General features: G+C 39.5%; 1 protein-coding gene across 1 annotated transcript in view; it reads right to left on the minus strand.

Moving 5' to 3' along the window:
- Positions 1 to 17,925, minus strand: part of LOC128371221 (connector enhancer of kinase suppressor of ras 2-like) — a 30,480-nt gene extending 12,555 nt beyond the window's left edge. Inside the window, exons 1-8 of the mRNA XM_053331482.1 lie at positions 17,862 to 17,925; positions 13,535 to 13,698; positions 11,259 to 11,461; positions 10,032 to 10,137; positions 9,344 to 9,385; positions 9,125 to 9,244; positions 6,607 to 6,666; positions 6,447 to 6,515 (exon numbers count right to left, since the gene is read on the minus strand). Of these exons, the coding sequence (XP_053187457.1) occupies positions 6,447 to 6,515; positions 6,607 to 6,666; positions 9,125 to 9,244; positions 9,344 to 9,385; positions 10,032 to 10,137; positions 11,259 to 11,461; positions 13,535 to 13,698; positions 17,862 to 17,925 (828 nt within the window). The remainder of the gene's footprint in view (positions 1 to 6,446; positions 6,516 to 6,606; positions 6,667 to 9,124; positions 9,245 to 9,343; positions 9,386 to 10,031; positions 10,138 to 11,258; positions 11,462 to 13,534; positions 13,699 to 17,861) is intronic.
- Positions 17,926 to 20,405: the final 2,480 nt, after the last annotated feature.

Consider the following 20,405-nt stretch of genomic DNA (forward strand, 5'->3'; position numbering starts at 1 on the left):
ATACCCCGCCCAGAGAAACACTGTCTGCTGCTGAACTAAACATGTCAGGTCCAGTTTGGGGAGGAAATATCCTCTCTTGCTTGGCTGACTGCACTGAATTTCAGTACATCTTGTGTATTCCAGGCAGCCTGAGAAAGCTGGCATTTTTCAGGCACTGACCTAGCAATCACTTTGTTCCTTTCCAAGTAATTTTTCACCTTGACAGCGACAACACAGAAATCCTTCCCACAAAGAGAGAGCATTAAAGAGACAGATAGGCATAAACAGACGCTTTTAGAATCAAAAGCCTGCTTTATTCCATAATACAAAGATTGAATTGCTGTGTCTGGCCAAAAAAGATTGCTTATTTAAAGTGTACCTGATTCTCACTTTGTTTTCAGCTATTTACAGTTCTACTTTTGTTAAGAAATGTCCTCCCTTAAGGTATTTCTTATGAAACATTGTGTCACTAGTTTCTTCTTTTTGTTTCATTTCCTCTAGGGGATTGTGGTAGCACTCTCCAGTTTAAATTTACTGTCCTGTATGGAGCTTTTTTTATGTATTTGGAGCCTTCCCCATTTATTGACCATTCCACCAGACGTTCAATCTATCATTGCTGCCTGGAGTTATTTATTTCTGTCATGCTGTCCTCATTTTTTACAGCTTTCCAATCCTGTGCTCAACAGCACCGAATAATGTGCCAGTTCTTTAGCTTACCCTACACGTGTTATAACATTAAGTTGATCACGAGGCAGCTTTTACCCCTGAAGATTTTTTGAAAATTAATTTTCCTTTGGTTGATGTACATCCTTTGCAATGAACATTTTGAATGTCTTTCTGCTGAACTTCTCCTAGTTGCTTTAATTGTAGATTAGTCATCCCTGAACTCTTTCACACACCTCCTCTTTTCATAGTAGTGTTTTTTAGGACCCAAAGTTTGTTTCAATGTCTTGCAAGCCTGAAGAAGTCTTTTTTGTGTTATAATTAATACCTTTCACAGCCTTTCTATTCTGTTGTTTGTATCTTTTTGTGAGAAGACAACATATCTAGTGTTCAGCGCTTTTTCTAATTAATAGGTCAAATTTTTAGAGAAATATGCTTATTCGTTTTTGGTTCTGCAGCAGTGGGACATCTCCAGCTCCACTACCACTCCAGCATCCTGGAACTCTATCCCAAATTCAGAGTGAAATTAGTGAATAAAAAGAATTTAAACAGAATAGGAAGAGTTAGTGTGTGATTGGATGAGTGGGGGCAACCTTAGGCAGTGATCTCATTTAGGATCTAAGTGGCATAAAGGTAGAAGCTCTTGTTGAGCCTGGTGTATCTGGTACATTCTTCCCAGGAGCAACGTTCTTCACAGCAGGGAGCAAAGGCCGTTATCCGGATGGATGAGATACTTAATGATTCTTCTAGCCTTATTCTTGTAGATCCTGGTGCAAATATCCTTTATATATCCTTTTTATTCTTTATCTTTTCTGTACCAGACAGTGGTGTTCCCTGTCAGAAAACCCTCAATGGTGTAGTAGTAGAAATTGCTCAAGCATCCTCTCAAGCATCTGAGGTAAACCAGTCTTTAGAGATAGGGTGGTGTAGAGGATGTGTGCCCTGGCGCCTTCCATTGATCAGTTGGGACAGTAGGAAAACCATAGTGGGTCCAGTGTGCTGGATAGTGAGGAGCAGATGTATACTTGACCAGCTGTTCAAAACACTTCCTCACTACAGAGGTGATGGGCAGGCAGGCTGGTCTTGTTTTTACATAGTTAGAGGACCCACCCCCTGATACTGTCTGGTCCTTCTGCTTTCTTGGTGTTCACATGCTTGAAAGCCCTCCTGACACCATGCTCAGAAAGGGTGATAGATATGAAAGGTGCACCCACCCATCCATTAACCTCTGCATCAGCATTTGCTTGTTGGCAGCCGATGGCCTCAAAGCAAGCATAAAGGTGGTTTAGTTCACTTGCTAGAGACACTTCAGCACTTTGTTGGTCTTTTTACAGTGTAGGATTCTGCTTTATAACTGGCCATATTTCCAAACAACTGCCCAAAGTTGTAGGATGCAGTGCGTGTGTGTTTATGGCATCTCGGATGGTTCTTGTTATTCATGGTTGATATGATTTAACTGTAGTTTTGGGTAGAGTTGTGTAGCGGACACAGCATCAGTACGGCTCAGATCATCATCTGGTCAGAGTCACCTTTGACCCTCAGATGAGTAAATTGGACCAGGTTTGATATAGAGACTGACAGGGTCTCTCTCTTGGACAAACAAAGATCCATTAACATTCCATGGAGCAACCAAGAGTGACGAGAACTACATAAAAGTAACGAAAGACAGATTTTGGTGTCTCCTTCAGACGTCATAATTTATCGGAGAGACTTCTTCCATCAGATTAGAGTCACACAGACCACGATCATAAACTAAAAGACACATTCCTCTGTGTCTCCTGAAACCACACAGAGCATGAAAGTGAGAAAATTAGTGTTAAAAAGTTTTCTTTTCTTCACCTCACACATTGTTAACTTAGTCTCCTTATCTTATTCGTTTAATCTTTAGTTATTCTTTGTCTTTGTCTTCTTAAGTTTTGTAATCTTGTAACTTTCACCAGCAACGTCTAGAGAAAAGGCTCTTTAAGTAAACACGTCATTAAGTTTTGCATTCAGCCTGTTTTTGACATTTTTGATGATTTTGACGTGTGGTCAGCGCTGATATCTCTCCAGAAAGTTATTAAACAGTGAACTAGTTAAATTGGACTTTTCCTCCATCTTTCATCAAAATGAGAAAACTTTTTTGGGCTTTTTGGGCTTCATCGTCACCCTCCATCGATGAAAGTAGGATCCAAATATTGCTTTAATCAAGGGTTGATGTCAGATCGAGTAATTCAAATTTTCTTTAAAAGTAAAACTCAGTAAAACTTACAAGTTTTCTTAGTTTCCACATAATTACATATCCTTCATTTAAATTCATCATTCACCATCATCTTTCATTCATGTCGCTATATCCAGTAACCTCTTCATATTGTATTGTATCATTACATTTATTTATACATCATTTATTAGTAGTGTGTAGTTAATAAAATCCATAAAACTCAATCAATGGTGTATGTCTATTCTTTGAAGTGATACAGGGGATCTATTGAACCGTAGAGCCATGAACTTTAGATATTTGACTGATTCAGAAATGTATTGATTTATTATTATTATTATGATTTATTGATTTATTAGAGATCAGAGCACATTACTCCAGTTCTAAAGTCTTTACACTGGCTCCCAGTCAGCTATAGAATAGATGTTAAAGTTCTGCTACTGGTCTACAAATCACTGAATGGTTTAGGTCCAGAATACATGAATGACATGTTAGTAGAATATAAACCCAGTAGAGCTCTGAGATCTACTGACTGAGGTCAGATAGTTGAGCCCAGAGTTCAAACTAAACATGGTGAAGCAGCTTTTACACAACTGGAACAAACTACCAGCAGAACTGAAATCAGCCCCAACAGTGAACACTTTTAAATCCAGGTTAAAAACACTTCTCTTCTCCTGTGCTTATGATTGAGCTCTTTTAAAGCACTTTCATTTGCACTCTATGTCCTTTTAATGATTTTAAAGCAAATCATTATTTTATGCTGCAATCTTATATTTAATGCTCTATTCTAGCATTTTATGTCTCTCTTTCTATGTCTTTCTTATGTCTCTCTATTTTATTTTTCTATTCTATTCTCTTTGTTTTTATTATGGGGGGGGGGGTTAATTGTATGTTTTAATGTTTCTCAAATTGCATGTTTTTCTGTTTTATGTAAAGCACATTGAGTTACCATTGTGTATGAAATGCACTATATAAATAAAACTGTCTTGCCTGCCTATTAATTGGCTAATCAAACAACCAATTAAGTAAAAATCTTTTCCTTATTACGAAGATGGTGCTCCTGATTACGAGAGCTATTTTTAATATCTTTTAATATCCATAATCGCTACAGTTGCTTCTATTGTTTAACAAATTATATCCACCACAAACTCAGTGAATCCATTGCTGTTGTCAGTGACATTAACAGTGGTCAGTGGTATCCTGGAAGACTGTATAGTACTGTGTTTATGTACTTTGACCTCAGGAAGATGACTGTAGCCACCTTTTAATGGTGTGTAGCAGTGATCCAAAGGGTTTATTCTCCCTATGGGGCAGTCTATTATGTTGATGTAAGTCAAGCATAACTTCAGCTACAATGAGTGCAGCATCATCAATCAGTCTGTGTGTAGTTCAAGTCTTTGCAAAGACTAACATGCAGCCTGTGTACTTGCCTGTGGTGAGATGTGGATGTGGGTGTGATAGAGACTGCTGTGGTAATGATGTGGTAATGGTGGGCAGGAACGGGATAGCATTTTAATATTCCCACAGTCACACCAGTCCTTTTTCACCATAAAGCACACGTCCTCCTTTTTACTTGACAACATCCTCTGTTCTATGAGATCAGTATACAGAAAGAAAGTCACCTGAGTGAATGCTACTGTCCAGTATACCAGGATTTAGCCCAGTTTCAGTGAAACACAGTACATTACAATTCCTGATATCCTGTTGAAAAACTGATGCAAACATGGTGGTCATCTAGTTTATTATCCAACGTTTGTGCATTGACTAGCAGGACAGCATATATTAATATATATGACATAATTATTAATACTGAAGTATCAGTGTAAGCAGCATTTTACTGTTATAGTTGCTCGAGGTGGATTTAGTTTGAACTACTTCTGAAATGGAATGGAGTGGAAGTATAAAGGAGCATAAATTGAAATACTTAAGTAAAGTTCAAGTACCCCAAATCATAGAGTAGCATGCACTGACACCTCCCCACTCTGCCTTTTGGCTGCCTTTAAATAACACCTCACAGTTAGATGAAAGAGCCCTGACAATAAAATAATCTCTGCATTTGCACTTATTCTCTTTAAAAACGGTTGCATTCAGTGGGTGAGTTGATGGACTGAAATGAACCTGATTTGAGCTGTGTAATTAGCATACGTTTTGCTGTTGTGCTCACAAGTAGCAATTATTTTAGACAAAGGGTGCTATGAATAGATTGTGCAACACAGAAAGTTTTTGCTTTTAATTCCATTGAATTTATACAGTGCAACGTACACTTTAGCAAATAGCACTGAAAAGCCCCCCCCACACACACACACACACAAAGGGGGATGGGGCACTTCCTATGGGCGGCACAGGCAGCCGCCTCTGGGTGGCACTAAAATTGCACCCAGAAAAGAATAAAAGCATTCATCAGTGAATGTACATCACAGTCAGAACATGGTAGAGCATTGATGAGTATGGTGGTTAGGGTTAGAGGAAATTAAAAGTCAAAAGCCATCCTGGGTACTTTACAAAAAAAAAGAAAAAACTTGCCAAGGAGAAAGGTATGCAATTTTGATTGTTAATTTGAAATGTTTTGTCAATATGATATGAGCAAAACAATTACTCTCAAATGATAAATAAATAATACATTAACTTCGACATGTGGAACAATAATTCTGGAGCGCTAGTTCCATCCATAACCGTTAATCACTTAGCTGTAGCATGTATGCTAGAACCTGAAAAACAGATAAAGTCTCCAAAACAATACACACACTAACTCCTAACTGACAAACATAAGTCATGGCATTTTGTAGGACAGTATTCTTAATTAAATTAGATTAGTTGGGCAATTAACGTTACATAGCTGAAATTACTAACGTTAGCTAACATATAAAGACCACAAGGAAGTATGTCATTGCTACTCTGCAGAACACACAGCTAGGACCTCAAGCAAACTGAGCTGATCTGGTACCTACACCGGTCCTGTACAAGTGTTTTCAGTTATTTTGGGCTCTGCTAAAGTTGGGTGGTGCAACGCTAAAAAATAATGTCAGGTCATCTTACAAAATAATTGTAAAACTGGAAAGTCCTGCTCTAATGAACAACACATATAATTAGAATGTGAGGTAGATATAATAAGGCATAGTCCATGCATGTGCCCATGCCCATACAGTCTTGAGAAAACATCTAATTATTTAAAGAAAAACAACATTTTTTTAGTTTGTTGATGGCCCTACAAAGGTGCCACCTGACTGAAGGGCTATTGTGAGCACAAGTTCAATGATGTCAAGTGACCATCCAACCAGCCAAGAAGTAGCAGACTCATCCAGCCAGCGCAACATATCCATATTCTCAAAATCAACCTATAAGAGGCAAAGCAGTCAGCCACTTATGTCTAGTGTTGCTGCAGTGGCACACAGTGGATGTGCTGCGGCACACATGAACGTGTGTAAAGGAAATGCATACACGATCGCACCATAAACACAATATAAGGGCGTACAAAACAAGATTGTATAAATGAAACAAATTTACTGAATCAATCCACAAGTGCAAAAACTAAATAAAGAATCCACAACTTCAGACAGAAAACATGAAAAATATCAAATTACGCAGAGAACACAAAGTATGGTCTTACCACTGTCTGATGATTGACCTGAATGACTTCATCTCCAGCATGGATTTTCTTACAGCGGTCAGCCAGAGACTGATCGACACACAGAGAAGCAGAGTCATAAACTGCTGCACCATTTGACTGTGAATATCTTCATACAGTAGGTGAACAATAAGATACTTACTCCCTCTGTTGTCCCAGTAATTACATGCAAGCCATCATATGTTGATTTGATGTACATGCCCTATGGAAAGAAAGCAGGATTTACATTTTACATTTTAAAACTAACTCTAAAACAAGGCTCATTAAACACAGTGCATCAGTGCATCAGCCACACAGCCATTCATAGACCAGACCAGGGTCAAGGCATATTTGCAAATATGCTATGACCCTGCATTTGTTTTAATCTGATTATCAAGCAAGAAAGGACAGGAATCCGAATTTATCTCAATTCTTGCTGAGTTCCAGTGGATTATTTTCATACTGAGCCAGCATCTGCCTCATCAGACAAATGTTTTAACAAGCCCAGGGAGATCACATGGCTATACTTTACAAAAATACCTTACGCAAATTAATGTCATGTCCTGTAGCCAGTCCCACTCAAATTCTACTCCAAGCAGATTGAATCAAACATGGGGGATTATTTATCTGCAAATATTGTTTGTCTGTTGCAGAAAAGCTAAAACTCAAAGCTTTCACTAAAAGGGGTCGGAAGTGCATTACATACAAACACACACACACACATACACACACACGTTCACTCACAGATGTGCATGAGTACACTCAAACTGATACACAGGAGCAGCATGCCAGTCTTGAAGATGAGTGTAAGAGGTTTATTTTTAGGCCACTTGGCCCACTGTTCTGTTCAGGTCTTGCTGAACGGATGAGAGAACTTTCATGCCCCCTGCTAGCATTCGTGTGGGGGGTGGAGCTCTTATTCTGGCCCCAAGCAGGTCGCTTGTGTCTGAGTGTAGGTCAGTGCGAAGATGGAGTCCAACAAAGGGCTGATGGTTACATGGTGGCTGCAAAAATAAGTGTCTTCTATGTTACTTCACACAGTATCTACAGTGTGTCACAAAAGTAAGCGTGTATGCAGTCAGCTGTTGAATTTCAGCTCTTTGAATTTTCATAATTTTAACATGGGCAACATGTTCTTTTCACGTTGCCTTTCAACAGCTGACTCATATGCCCACCAGCTCAATGAAACCCAGTTTAGGGACAGCTGCAGTTAGCTTCATTAGATATAGGACAAAGCAGCAGTGTTTTTGTTTCGCCTCAATATTCTTACTTACTTTGAAATGTGAAATGATACCACGACTGTTGTTTAAAGTGCCAATTTAAAAATTCAACAGCCACTTGTCTTTCCAGAAACAATATCCCAGTTACTCTGGATGACCAGATGAAAACCATTAACATTTAGGTCTGGGGGTAAAACCCAGAGACATGGATACTGTTTCTGTTTATTTTTAATGAAAACTCTTCAACACTGTGAACAACAGAAATACAATTCCTTTCATCTGTATTGTACTGGGGAATATGTTTATCTCAACACATGGGGCAAATAAAACCAAAACTATCTGTATGGGTCATTACCACTAGAGGCAAATATGCTTTTTGTAATTTGGGTCAACTAACCCTTTAAAGGTATACTATGGAGGATTGCTATGAGTATAGACTCATACAAAAATAATCCCTCTTGATAATAACTTATGAGTATGACCCACTACAAGTGTGTGATGGTGTATCTACAGAGACTCTGCCCCCTGCTGTATTTTCTTATGTTCTTATTCTTTTGCTGAGTTTGTGATGTTTCTGGATGTCAACCTTTGAGGAATAAGTGTGTAGCACGAAAGGGCATGTTTATTTGTGCTTTAGAACGTAACTGTGTGTGCAGTGAGAGACACACATGCTGTATAACTTGTACATGCTGTATTTGAATCAAACAGAAGTCAATACACTGTCACCAGTCATGCTGCTGCAGTTTCTAGTCTGGTAGGTTTCACCATTATCCAGCATTATTAGTAGTCTCATACCTTTACTTTACATAGCTCTTTTCTTGTGTTTATTTCATCAAGCCTGGAAAAACTATTTAACATCTTGATATTTTAAGTATATTAAAATATATTAACAATTCATGAAAAAGTATATTGGCACATAGTTTAAAGGAGTGTTGGACTTGTATGCTTCTGACAGACTCTTGTGTTTTGCATGAGAGAGTCTGTGCAGTGTGATGCTGTTGAGTTTAGGGAGTTTATTTCAAAGCAGCTACCCAGCATATGACTGGATGACAATTGTATCTCAAAATGTCAGTATTCAGCATTATTCAATTACACTTTGAGTAAGTGGGAAAAATTGAGCTAGAGAGCTAACTTCATTCATTTAGTCTGTAAACAAAACCTGACTGACCAAAATATCTGAAAGAGTCATTTTCTGCCAATGATGTGTATTTTTTTGTCCTATTTGCAGGTTTAGATGCATTATTAAAACCAGCAGAAAATATAATCAACAGCAATCTTCAGAATAGAGCCAATAATTACTTCATGATGTTTATATGTGCAGAAAAACAGAATTACAAATCATCTGTAACACCACAGAAACACATAGAGCATCCTCTTGTGACTGACTGGGTGCGATGACCAATGAGAAACTCCCCAAAAATGTGTTTGGTTCTTTTATGTCTGAGTGAGCAAAAGTCTTACCAATCCTTCAGTGGATTTTATGTTGGCAAGCTGCACAACCTCCAAATGTGCAGCCTGGGACACCATGGGATCCGAGGACAGAGAGATAATGTGGTCGCACACTTCAGACAAAGTGTTACACTAGGGAGGAGGGAGGGGGACAAATTAGGCCTGAGTACAATGTGTGTGCAAAGTAGCTTCATTAACAATCGATTCAGTGGCATAAAGTCAGCAACTCACCACGTGCAGTATCTTGTTTTCTGTTTCGTATACAGAGCAGTCCTGGGGAACATTCAGAGAACACTATTACCTCCAGAGAATGTGTCAAAATTGAGTTATTATAGGCATTTTTGCTGTAGGTGGATATAAGCAAAAACCGAGCAGCTTGGCACCTATAACCCCCCAACACTCCCACACATGCACAAACAAAACAAATGAATCACCAATGCGGAGGCATGTCTCTCTCTCTCTTTCTCTATCAGCCTTCAACTCTCTCTCTTTTAAATGTTTCTCTTAACTCTGTATAAACACTATCCTGCATAGAGACCATCTTTAAAGCATCACTTCTCTCATTATTTACTGAACTTTCAGGGTTGTGTCTTCATTTACGTTTTGTTTGGCCTTGAAATTTCATTTATATGTGGACATATGTAAGGGTGCAATTTGTGCAAAAATGAAAGTTTTGTTAGGGTATTGGAAGCTTTATATTGATGTTTATACAAGGCATTAAATGAAATGCAGCTTCAGTTTCTTTCTGTATTGAGCATTACACAAATTATTTTCTCAATTTAAGCTTTTTAACAAGTTCAAATGGATTTAGGCTTCACCATGAATCATAGAACTCTTGTCTGGATGAGATATTTTAAACATTTCACTAGGATAACTACTGGGTTTGAGTTGTGAATTATATTTTTAAAAAGTTGTTTACCTGTTGTACAATAGTTGTGAGCTCAAGACACAGCTGGATCACATTGTTTCTGGTTACAGAGTAATCTGCCACTGCAGCAAATGGGGACCTGAAAAAGAAGGAACACCTGGAATGAACCATTAGATCATTCTTCCTTTGAGACTAAATCATTGGTCAATTTGTGGAGACATTTCCAAACATAAACACTGCATTCATTTATTTACCATAAAGATATGTTTACTATAAAGCTTTTTCTTTTTACCAAAACTTCAAGACCCTGGATAAGGAGACCAAATATGAGCAGCAATACACACTGTACACATCCTAAAAATCACATTTTATCTTCATTTCCACTGCTGTACTCCAAAGACCTGTCACATTTAAGCTGCGGTGTAATTCTGTCAATAATGACGTATTTGGAACATGAAAATGTTGCTGAATTTTAATTAGAACTGCTGTTGTAGATTATGATTTGCCTGTATGAGAAACAAAATAGCAATTCACTTTGTTGTTTCTATTGAATGTTGTCAGCTTTGAACTTAGGAATTAATCAAACACACACAGACGCACACGCACACACACATTGGCACAATCCCACAGAGAAGCAAGGGATAAAGCGACATATAAATAGACTTGCTCAGTGCCTTTTTGGCCACTCTGTCAAAATCTACTTATATAAGGCCTTTACTCATTTTTCTTGTCAGCTGATTGGTCATGGAAATATTGTAAAAAACAACGACAAAACTGGTGTGCATGTGGTATCATTTGGAGTCTCTACAAAACACTGCATGCCCCAATGATTCATGACAGACAAGACTGTCTTATCCTTTCTGAAGGCAGTCTTTCTATATTTAATTTGCTGCAGTACAGCAGCACAACAGGTTATTTTCAACAACTGTGAAATTAAAAGAAAACGCTAAATTCAAATATTCCATCACCCCAACGTTATGGCTTAAAAATCTGTTGTCACAAGCATGTACCTAAGATTATTCTAGGGGCAAAGACATTCAATCAAAGTGCAAAGATCTGTGACAAAATCAGCCCAAAAATTCAAGAGAAAACAAAGTCTATGCATGAATGTATCCATGTTTGTGTGTGTGTGTGTGTGTGTGTGTGTGTGTGTGTGTGTGTGTGTGTGTGTGTGTGTACATAAACGTGAATGTATGTGTATCCAAGTGTTTACACACATCATGTGCCTTTTAACATGCTTGAAAGTTATCACACATGCAACCTTTTGTCAAATCTCACCTATCTAGCCATGCCAGGAGGCTTTTGGCGGCAGCAATGAGATCCACAACAGAGGTAAGAAAGTCATTGGGTAGTTTGCGGGTGGCTCGGCCATCGTAATGGCCACTGCGGCGCCTCCCTGTGATAAAGTTCTGCAGGTTCTTGGCCGATGCATTGAGCTTATGAGAAAGAGTCTTCAGATTCTCAGTCTCCAGCCCGTAATTCTAGAGGAGAGAGGAAAGTAAATTCACTTTGTTTGACCAGTGTGTCAGTGTTTGTTCTGACTGTCAGGCATTCCAAGAATATCTCCAGTCTGGAGATGGAAACACAGCTTTTGTCTTGACACTGCTCTGTGCAGAACAAGGCCACCGGGGCATCCGCCCACCTTGTAACACTACAGAGAATACTGCTCATATGAGACACATGTGAAGAATGAAACCACTGACCCGTCCACCCTGCCCTGCTCCCCTCCAGCTGTCACTTTGCATGTCTAGAGAAAGCAGAACACACATTACCCTGTATGCCAAGCCGCACGTGCAGGCCTGTGGGCGTCTGTCATGTCAGACTTTCTTGGGAGGGGAGAGCGCAGCAGGAGGGCCACTAATCATATTTAATACAGCAGTGCCTGAGAGACTTAAAACTAAATCCCAGTTACGTAAGGAGCTTTGAGGCTGAAGCAAGGCCCCCCGTGCAGTGATGCAGGATGAGGGGACTTTAGATTCAGATTGCATCTGTGACCACAGTCCACCAAATCTCCATCCAGTGTCCCTATGTGTCTCTAGGGCTAACGTAGACCCATCTTCATCGCTATATCCCACCCTCTCTCCTTCATTCCTACTTCTCATTCATCTTTTACTCTCTTCTCTTTTTATGTCTCCTCCAACTGCTCAGCTCTAACACTGACTGTCACACTGACTGTCCTCAGTGTGCGAATCAAAATAAGGATCTGAAAAGGGAGGAAATTGCAGCACTATGTTAAATTGCACTGATTAAAAACTGACGAGAAGAATACTGTATGCTACTCTATCATATGGACAGCAGGGCTACAGTATGTGCTGGCAATTACATGCAAACAGATGACACATGAATTTAAAACTTTTGTAAATTAACAGATGTTTAAGTCAGCAAACTATGACACCAAAATATACCCAAACAAAGGAATACAACAAACCACTGAGCAACTGGAAAACTAATTAAATGAAAATGTTTTCAAGAGTTAAGATTTTACATTTTTGAATCTACTACTGAAAAGTCAAAACTAGTCAAAAATGTTATAAATGTAGGTTTTGAAAAGAAGTACATATTCTACAACTAAATAATGTGCTTTTGACTTAATTGAGTGTGATTATGGCTGCAACTACCAATTATTTCCATTATCAATTAATTTGTCAAATATTGTCAACTGATGCACAAAGTGGCATGTCTTGGTTTGTCCAATAAACAGTCCAAAACCTGAAAACATATTCAATTTATTGTCATGTAAATCCAAGAAAAGCAGCTAATTCTCACATCTTACAACATGGAACCATCAAATCTAGAAGAAAACTTAACAAAATACCTGAATAAATATCATTAAATGTGTGTTCCATTCTTCTATCAGGATCTAGTGGATTTTGCACTGGTGGAAGAGACTGAACAAGAAGTTACATCATCATTGGTTTCTCTAACATACACCTTGTGATCCCGCTGACCTGGATCACAGTGTATCACAGGTCTGATGTTGCTGCAGTGACACGTAGAGTGACTGTTAAAATAAATATTATGCTTTCACTCCTTTGCCAGCAGCGCATAAGCCCAATCAGCAGAACAGCAGCATGCAACGCTGACACACACAAAACTTGTGGGTCTAAGACTAAGAACAGAAATCACTTCTAATCCATATCAGCACTGATGACAGCTGTAAGATTGCCTGTAGAGGATATTTTGGTCAGATTATAAACTCTGGTAGATTTGCTGTAATATTTGAGACCATATTGAGAAAGTATTTTATCTGGTGTGATGGGCAAAGACTTAAAGTTTAAAGCTATCAGTATTTGTGAGAATATTCTGTTTATTTTGACAAAAATCAATAAAAATCCCCTTATTCCTGGAATAGATGTCTTACCAATAAAGTGCTAGAAAAAGAGTAAAATATTAATTTTCCAGGAACTTTTTTGTTTGTTTGATGACAGCACATTTTGAGGTTTATCCAATGAATTATGAGGAGGCACAAAATGTGTTTCAGAAACTTCAACAACAGTCTCTTTAAAGTGAGACTACAGAGTGGTGGGAGGACAGCATGGGAAGTTTGGACTCACCAAAGCACAGAGCAAGTCCACAGCTTCCAGTACGAGTTCCTGGTGGCCAATTCTGGACACCCCCAAATCCTCCAGCTCCTGGTGGGTGATACGCAGCAGCTGGTCGCCCCCTACTTTCTCTCTCTCGAAGGTCTTGATATACTGCTGCAGGCAGTCATCCAGGCCTGAGGGAAACACACAGCAAGATGGGAAAACATTCATTACAGCATGGCGAGCCAAAAGTTTTGTTTGCTGGCAATATCAGGTTTTCCACTTTATTAGTCAGTCAAACTTTTTCAAATATTCCTTTGCATAATGTGTTTTAATCTTCTAATAGGTCTTGATATCGCCTCCCTTGCCAAAATATGTGCTGTAAATCTGATTATTGTATTTTGCTGCCATGTCTTATGTGTGAAACAGTCCGTGTCAGACGACAAATTCGACAGATTCGCCCTCATCAACACTTCCGCAGCGCATTATCAGCTTTAAAATAGAAAAAGCTTTCAACTTAAAAGGAGCAGTGTGTCTGTGCTCAGCTTGTTTTATATCTTTCATTGCTGCAGCAGGTGTGAAATCTTTTGTTGAAGCAGTTGGTTGCAGCCAACTAAAACAAACCGATGTAATCTGCTCCTTCTATCTGCGTCAACAGATTTCACCAATACAGTACACACAGTACAGGGTGTGGACACAAAGACAGGAATCATCATATATTACAACAGCATCACATAAAAACTTATATAAAAAATAAATTGTTAAGTACAATATTTATATTTAATTGGATATTTTGCCAACTCTCTTTACTCTTAGCTTCCTATAGACAACAACACTGCCCCAATGACTTAGTATTATGTTGAAACTATATTGTTAGATATTAAACAATTATTTGATGCTTTTTTTTAAACACATTTTGAATTGATGGTTCAGTTTCCTGGATCTCAAATCTTATTTACATTTGCAACACTTCAACACATTATTTGAGCAGAAAAGTTTTTCTCATTGATCCTATATATACCAATTTATATATACAGTACGTCATAGCTGAATGTCAGTGGACAGTGCTCTGCATGCTAACCAGATATCCTTTTACCACTGCAGACAGAGAGAGTAGCCTTTGTAGGGCTTTTTCTATACACTCAGTCTGTTTCTATCTTCTCAGTGAGTGAGGGACCAACACACATATGCACACACTGACAACTCTTTGCTCATCTCTTCTTTTCATCACTGTGGACCATACACATGTGACTCAGTCCTGTGCTTGAACCTGATCAAGCATTCAGATCGGGTTTAGCTGGCAGCTAAACGGTGGAGAGGAAACGTGGGGAGTTTCATGGTTTTGCATAAAATTTAAAGGCTTAACTAATCACCCTCTTTACCAACTTAATTGAGACTCATTATGTCAATGAAGTATTCCCCATGTTCCCATGGAAACCATGAAGCAGGATTTTGGCAGTGATTCTCCCTGACCGCAGGACAAAGTAAAGAAATGTGTGAAGAAAGGGCATGACACTCTCCGAAAAAGTGACTACATGGTAGCATGAGACATCTAGCTAACACAGCTATCTACTGAATTAATTAGGAAATAAAGGTCATTATTATAGTTGAAATGTTGGATTTGTTACCTCAGATACAATATACATGAAGTCTAGTAGTTTTTCCCTTTTCAGCTGAGCTGCCATATCTTGTTTCATGTTTGTCCTCTTTGGACTGTAGCATTGTGTAATAGAAAGCTGCTCAGAGTATGCTCTGCTGATTGCACTAAGTAATCTCAGCTACATCAATGTTCCTGTCCACTTCATGAACGAGTCAGATTATCAGGCACACTGAGGAGAAATTAAAAGCACAGCACTGACACATCCTGATCCCAATTCTAGATAATCCACTGGTAATGTGAAGTAAGAGAGATATTTAAGGCTGTTAACGCTGTTATAATGGATTTGTGTTAATCTGACTTGTCATTGATCACGGCCAGTGTGTGCACGCGTGCGACAAGGAGAGAGTGTGCGTGAGAGACTGAGAGAGCAAAACTGATACACTTCACAAAACATGAATTATATTAATGCACATGATCAGGAAGAGTAAAGAGATTATACTAAGCCTGCATTAGGTCTGTGCCTCAAAAACACACACAGACAATTCACCAAAACAATACTGACAGCACGTATATATCATATGTATTTGCACTGCTGCCGTGCACTTGCAATGTCAAGAACAAATTGTCAGTCAAAGCTGGGATTCTTTTCTCTTTTGTGATGAGAATCTCTTTTTTAAAGAGGCTTTGTCACAGCTGGGAATATAGAGCGTCTTGCTCACACAAAACTCCAAAGTGGGGGTGGAGAGCTGGATTGTGGGAAGGTCATGGGGTGCCCCTATTTGGCCTCCAGTGACATCATGGAGCGGTATGCTAATAATGGAACCTGTGAATGCTAACGACAAAATGCTGCCAGTCCTCAGGAGCTGAGAATGGATGCGAGACAAGAATGAACCACCCCCCCCTTCCTGCTCTTCCTCCTTTCTCTCTCTCTCCCTCAGTGTCTCTCAGTGCCACTCTGTCCCTCACTTTAAATTACCATTACTGGGCTCTGGGCACAAGAATCGTCTCTGCTCCACTTGTCAGATGTGGGACACTAAAGAGCCCTCCCTTGATTCCAGTCTCTGCTCTTTCCATTTCTCACTTGTGCTATCAGCTTATTAAGAGATCATCTTAAATCTCAATTCAACTGCTGTGGTTATTCTGTCTTTGCATTTCTCCACGTCTTCTCCTCCCTGTGTCTCCTTTGTCTGTATCGAATCCTCCAGCTACCCAAACATTTGTATTTTTACTGAGCTGGCCCACTCACAAATAAACACCCCATTTAAAAGGCAGTGCCAGATTCAGGTACAATTTGTAATAGTCATACTGAGAGAGGTCTGATCCTTGCAATCATAATACGTCTGAGCCAGCAGGAAAAGGCTCATGGGCTTAGAGTTATGACTGTGTGTGTGCGTGTGTGTGTGTGTGTGTGTGTGTGTGTGTGTGTGGAGGCGGGAAAGATGTATGTATGTGTATGTTTCATCTGGAGCATCTCTGAAGGGCTGTAGCCTGACACGTGAGCACGTGGCTCCACAAAAAGAAAAGAAAAAAAAACACAACACACAGCAGTGAAACAATAACAGCTTTAACAGACAAACACACACATTTGCACAACATCACCCACCTGAGTTCAACATCCCCTCTTGCATTTTGTACATATTTGGCAACAACAGAGCGCTTGTGGTAATAACTTTGTAATGCAAACAGACAAAAAAAGCAGCAACACTAATGAGTTATATGTGAGCAAGTAGGTGTGTGTGAACTATTTATAGGATTCTGGAGGCTGAATAATTACTTGACGATTACTCACCAAATCTCAAAAAAACAAAAGAAACTTTTCTAACAATTGTATATATTAATATTAACTTTCAATTTCAGCTACATACCCAGACCTCTATTAATTACAGTTCAGTTCAGTCAAAACGTGTCATTCTTGGAGGCTGAGAGTCCCACATTGCCTCATTTGATCCTGTGCATTTGAACCTGACAGTGTGCATGGTTCTTATTATGTGAATAGCTCTGGTTTACAAAGAAATGAGAGGAGGGGGGAGGGGGGGGGGGGGGGGGGGTCAGTAAATCCCAGTCTTCAGAGCTAGTTACTAATGGATGAGCATCATCTCGAGTTCCAGTGGACTATGAGGTTTTAAAAGTATTTAATCCAGTCCTACATGATGATCTTGTAAGTCAGCTGTGACTTCTTAATGACTTGGAGCATCTGTGGATCAACATTTGGCACAGATGGCTGCACAAACTCAGATGTGATAGCTCTAATGTAACACTTTTCACACAGTAAACTGGGTCGATAACTTAATCCCCCTTTTTTTTTTATAAACAAAGATTCTGAGCTTAGATCCAGTGAAGGGTAGTTATTTGTGCACTATATGTTTCCCAGCCTCCTGTGAGCTAACCCCCGCGTTAACAATACCCACCGCAGGACACAATAGCTGTCTTAAACCGTTGGATTTGTTAGGCTCCGGAGAAGATGTTGGTCTGAGAGGTAGACATTCACACTGACTGGGGTGGGGGGGATCGATCAAATGATTTAAGGCTGCATTTAAAAGCCTGTAGAAGCGACCGATTAGGCAAAACCCCCGAAGCTCAGCAGGTGTTTTGTTCTCTCTGGGCATCTCGACTGAATGTGTGCTGCCTGAAATGCATGTAGATTCGCTGTGCAACACTAATCATTGCAGTTTGCATAGATCAATTGTTTTGTTGTTGTTGTTGTTGTTGTTGTTGTTGTTTGTTTTTAATTTGGCTACCATCGTGTCCAAAGCCTACCTTTCATCCAGTCAACCACTTGACTGGAGCTCCACTTGCTCACAGGCTCCATAACCAGTGCCATGGTAGAAGTTTGTCCTGTTCACGCTTGACAAAAGAAAAACACTCCGAACAACCTCACCACGCCAAATTCCAAATTAAAAAAATCTAATAAAAATCAAATAAGAGGGGGAAACTAATGATGTCAATTCTGCTTTAAGGGATTTGGGTGTTTACAAACAAAACGAGGTAGGTCCAAAAGGTCCAAAATGTCGCTTTGAGGAGCCTGAATGCAGCCTAACGGACTTGTCCACATTCCTTTGCTGTTTGCTCGCTTGGAAAGAGCTGTTTTTATTTGTCATTCACGTCAGGCTCAGTGGCGGTGAGGATGCTGCTGGGTCGCCACTGCCCCGACCTCTCTTCCAAAATACATCCCAGTACCATCCAGAGCAGACGGGAACAACGCGCACACTATCACTCCGTACTTGTGTCCGTAGAGGCTGGCTTCGCTCTGAGCATCCTCCCTCACACTCAGACATGGAGTCATAGTCCTCACCGTGCAAAGTATGTGTGTATGAGAGGTGATTAACGCCACAAAGAGGCAGGGTGAGTCTGGGAGGAGATGGGTACTAATGGGAATTAATGGCGTGCTGATCATAGCTACTGGGTTTAGCTAGAAAAAAGAAAAAAAAGAAAAAAAGAGCGTGTTAAATCCAGTGGCAGGCAGGGAGTGACAGCACTTATTTTCAGTGCAGACATGAATAAGCAGAAATGAATAAGTGAACACGATGCTGACTGTTTTTGAAAAGATTAGGATTTTTGAAATGATGTAGTAGTGTGGTACAAAGAGGTAGTGAGGCTTAATTCTCTGTTCCAATCGCCATTACTTCATTAAGCCCTTATATAACAAACAGTTGTTTGCAGACATTCAGTAAGGCTGAATGTCATTTATTGTACTTTTATGTAATGGATTTGAAAACTTTTACCATTGTTGATCTGAGGGGGGCATGGACAGAAACACATCCCCACCAATAGGCCTACTGTTTAGTTTATTTTGGTCATTTTCAACTCATAAAACTAAAATACACATGTAAATAAATATGTATTTTTGAAACAGTGACAAACAAAAGTAAGTTTACACTGACCAAAAAGGTGCAGGCTGAAGTTTTAGCTTATTCCTAACCTTTTTATACAACTTATTTTGCAAAGAACCCCTTAGATGTATACACTGAAACAGCTTGTGTGAAAAGTGGTACACAGGACAACAGCTTCAAGCACAGCTTCATTGCAGTCGCAGTAAACAAGTCTCAGTTTCAACTGTGAAGAGAAGACTTGGAGTTGCAGGTTTGACAGGTCGAGTTGCAGCAAGAAAGCCATTGCTAAGAGTCAGAATAAGAAGAAGAGGCTTGCCTGGGCCATGCCAATGGACTAACTGAAGACTGGAAGAAGCTGTCATGGACTGATGAATCAAAATTTAAAATATTCTGTTCATCACGCAGGAGTTTTGTACGGATAAGGATGGTTCCTCAGTGTGTGACATTAACTGTCAAATATGAAGGAGGAAGCATGATGGTCTGGGGCTGTTTTTCTGGGTCCAGGGTCGGCTACCACAGCATTCTGCAGCGATGCCATGCACATAGTTGGTCAGGGGTTCATCCTACAGCAAGATCATGACCCAAAACATAACTCCAAGCTAACCTAAGCTTGAAAACATTTTTTCAATAAAAACTGGGGTGTTCTAAAACTTTTGACCAGTAGTGTATGTGTACATGTTTTATCTGTATATTTCTATCCAGATGAGTGACAAATTAAAGAAAAAACCAACAAAGTGTGTTAGTAAGGTATGGTGCCACTACATGCCATCAGAACAGCTTCAGTGCAGCTTGGCATTATCTGATGCCTTCAGGTCCATGTCCATATATAAGCATTTTCTGATTCAACACCTCTATGGGCTGGACGGCCTTGCTCATTCAAAAATACGGTGTGACAGCACTGTGGTTGAGGGTTGGTTACGTTTAGACACAAAAATGTCTTGGTTATGGTTAAGGAAACATGGTGGTTTGGATTAAAAATATGATTTTGTTAAAATTAAGTTACCCTTGTCATCATAGTTTTGGTGATAACAACTTGGTTATGGTTAGTGAACGACTGCATGGGTTAGACCAACAATGACTATTGTAAGGAAATTGGAATCTGAAAACTTCAGTCTCCTATATTAAAACCCAACATTTTGTTGATGCATCCTGACCTCCTCACCCTGCAGAAAATGTGGCTATATAATCATGTCACTCTGTTTCCTCTTTTGCTCCCAGTGGAAAACTGTCAAACTTTCGATGGCTGCTAGAGGGCTTTGTCACTATAACTTAAACTCATGTTGTTTTGGGGGTTTTGCTGAAATGACTGATACTCTTGTTTTCCTTGAGAGAAGAGTCTCACTCACAGAAGAGCCCTAACCAACTGATTGGAGTGCAACAAAAAGGACATGATCTCTCACTGGCTTCCCACCATCAGTCCATAATGTCAATAGACTGAGCTAAAAATATTGCAGCTGTTGATTTTGCCTAG

This window comes from Scomber japonicus, chromosome 13, assembly GCF_027409825.1.
Source record: "Scomber japonicus isolate fScoJap1 chromosome 13, fScoJap1.pri, whole genome shotgun sequence".
Lineage (NCBI taxonomy): Eukaryota > Metazoa > Chordata > Actinopteri > Scombriformes > Scombridae > Scomber > Scomber japonicus.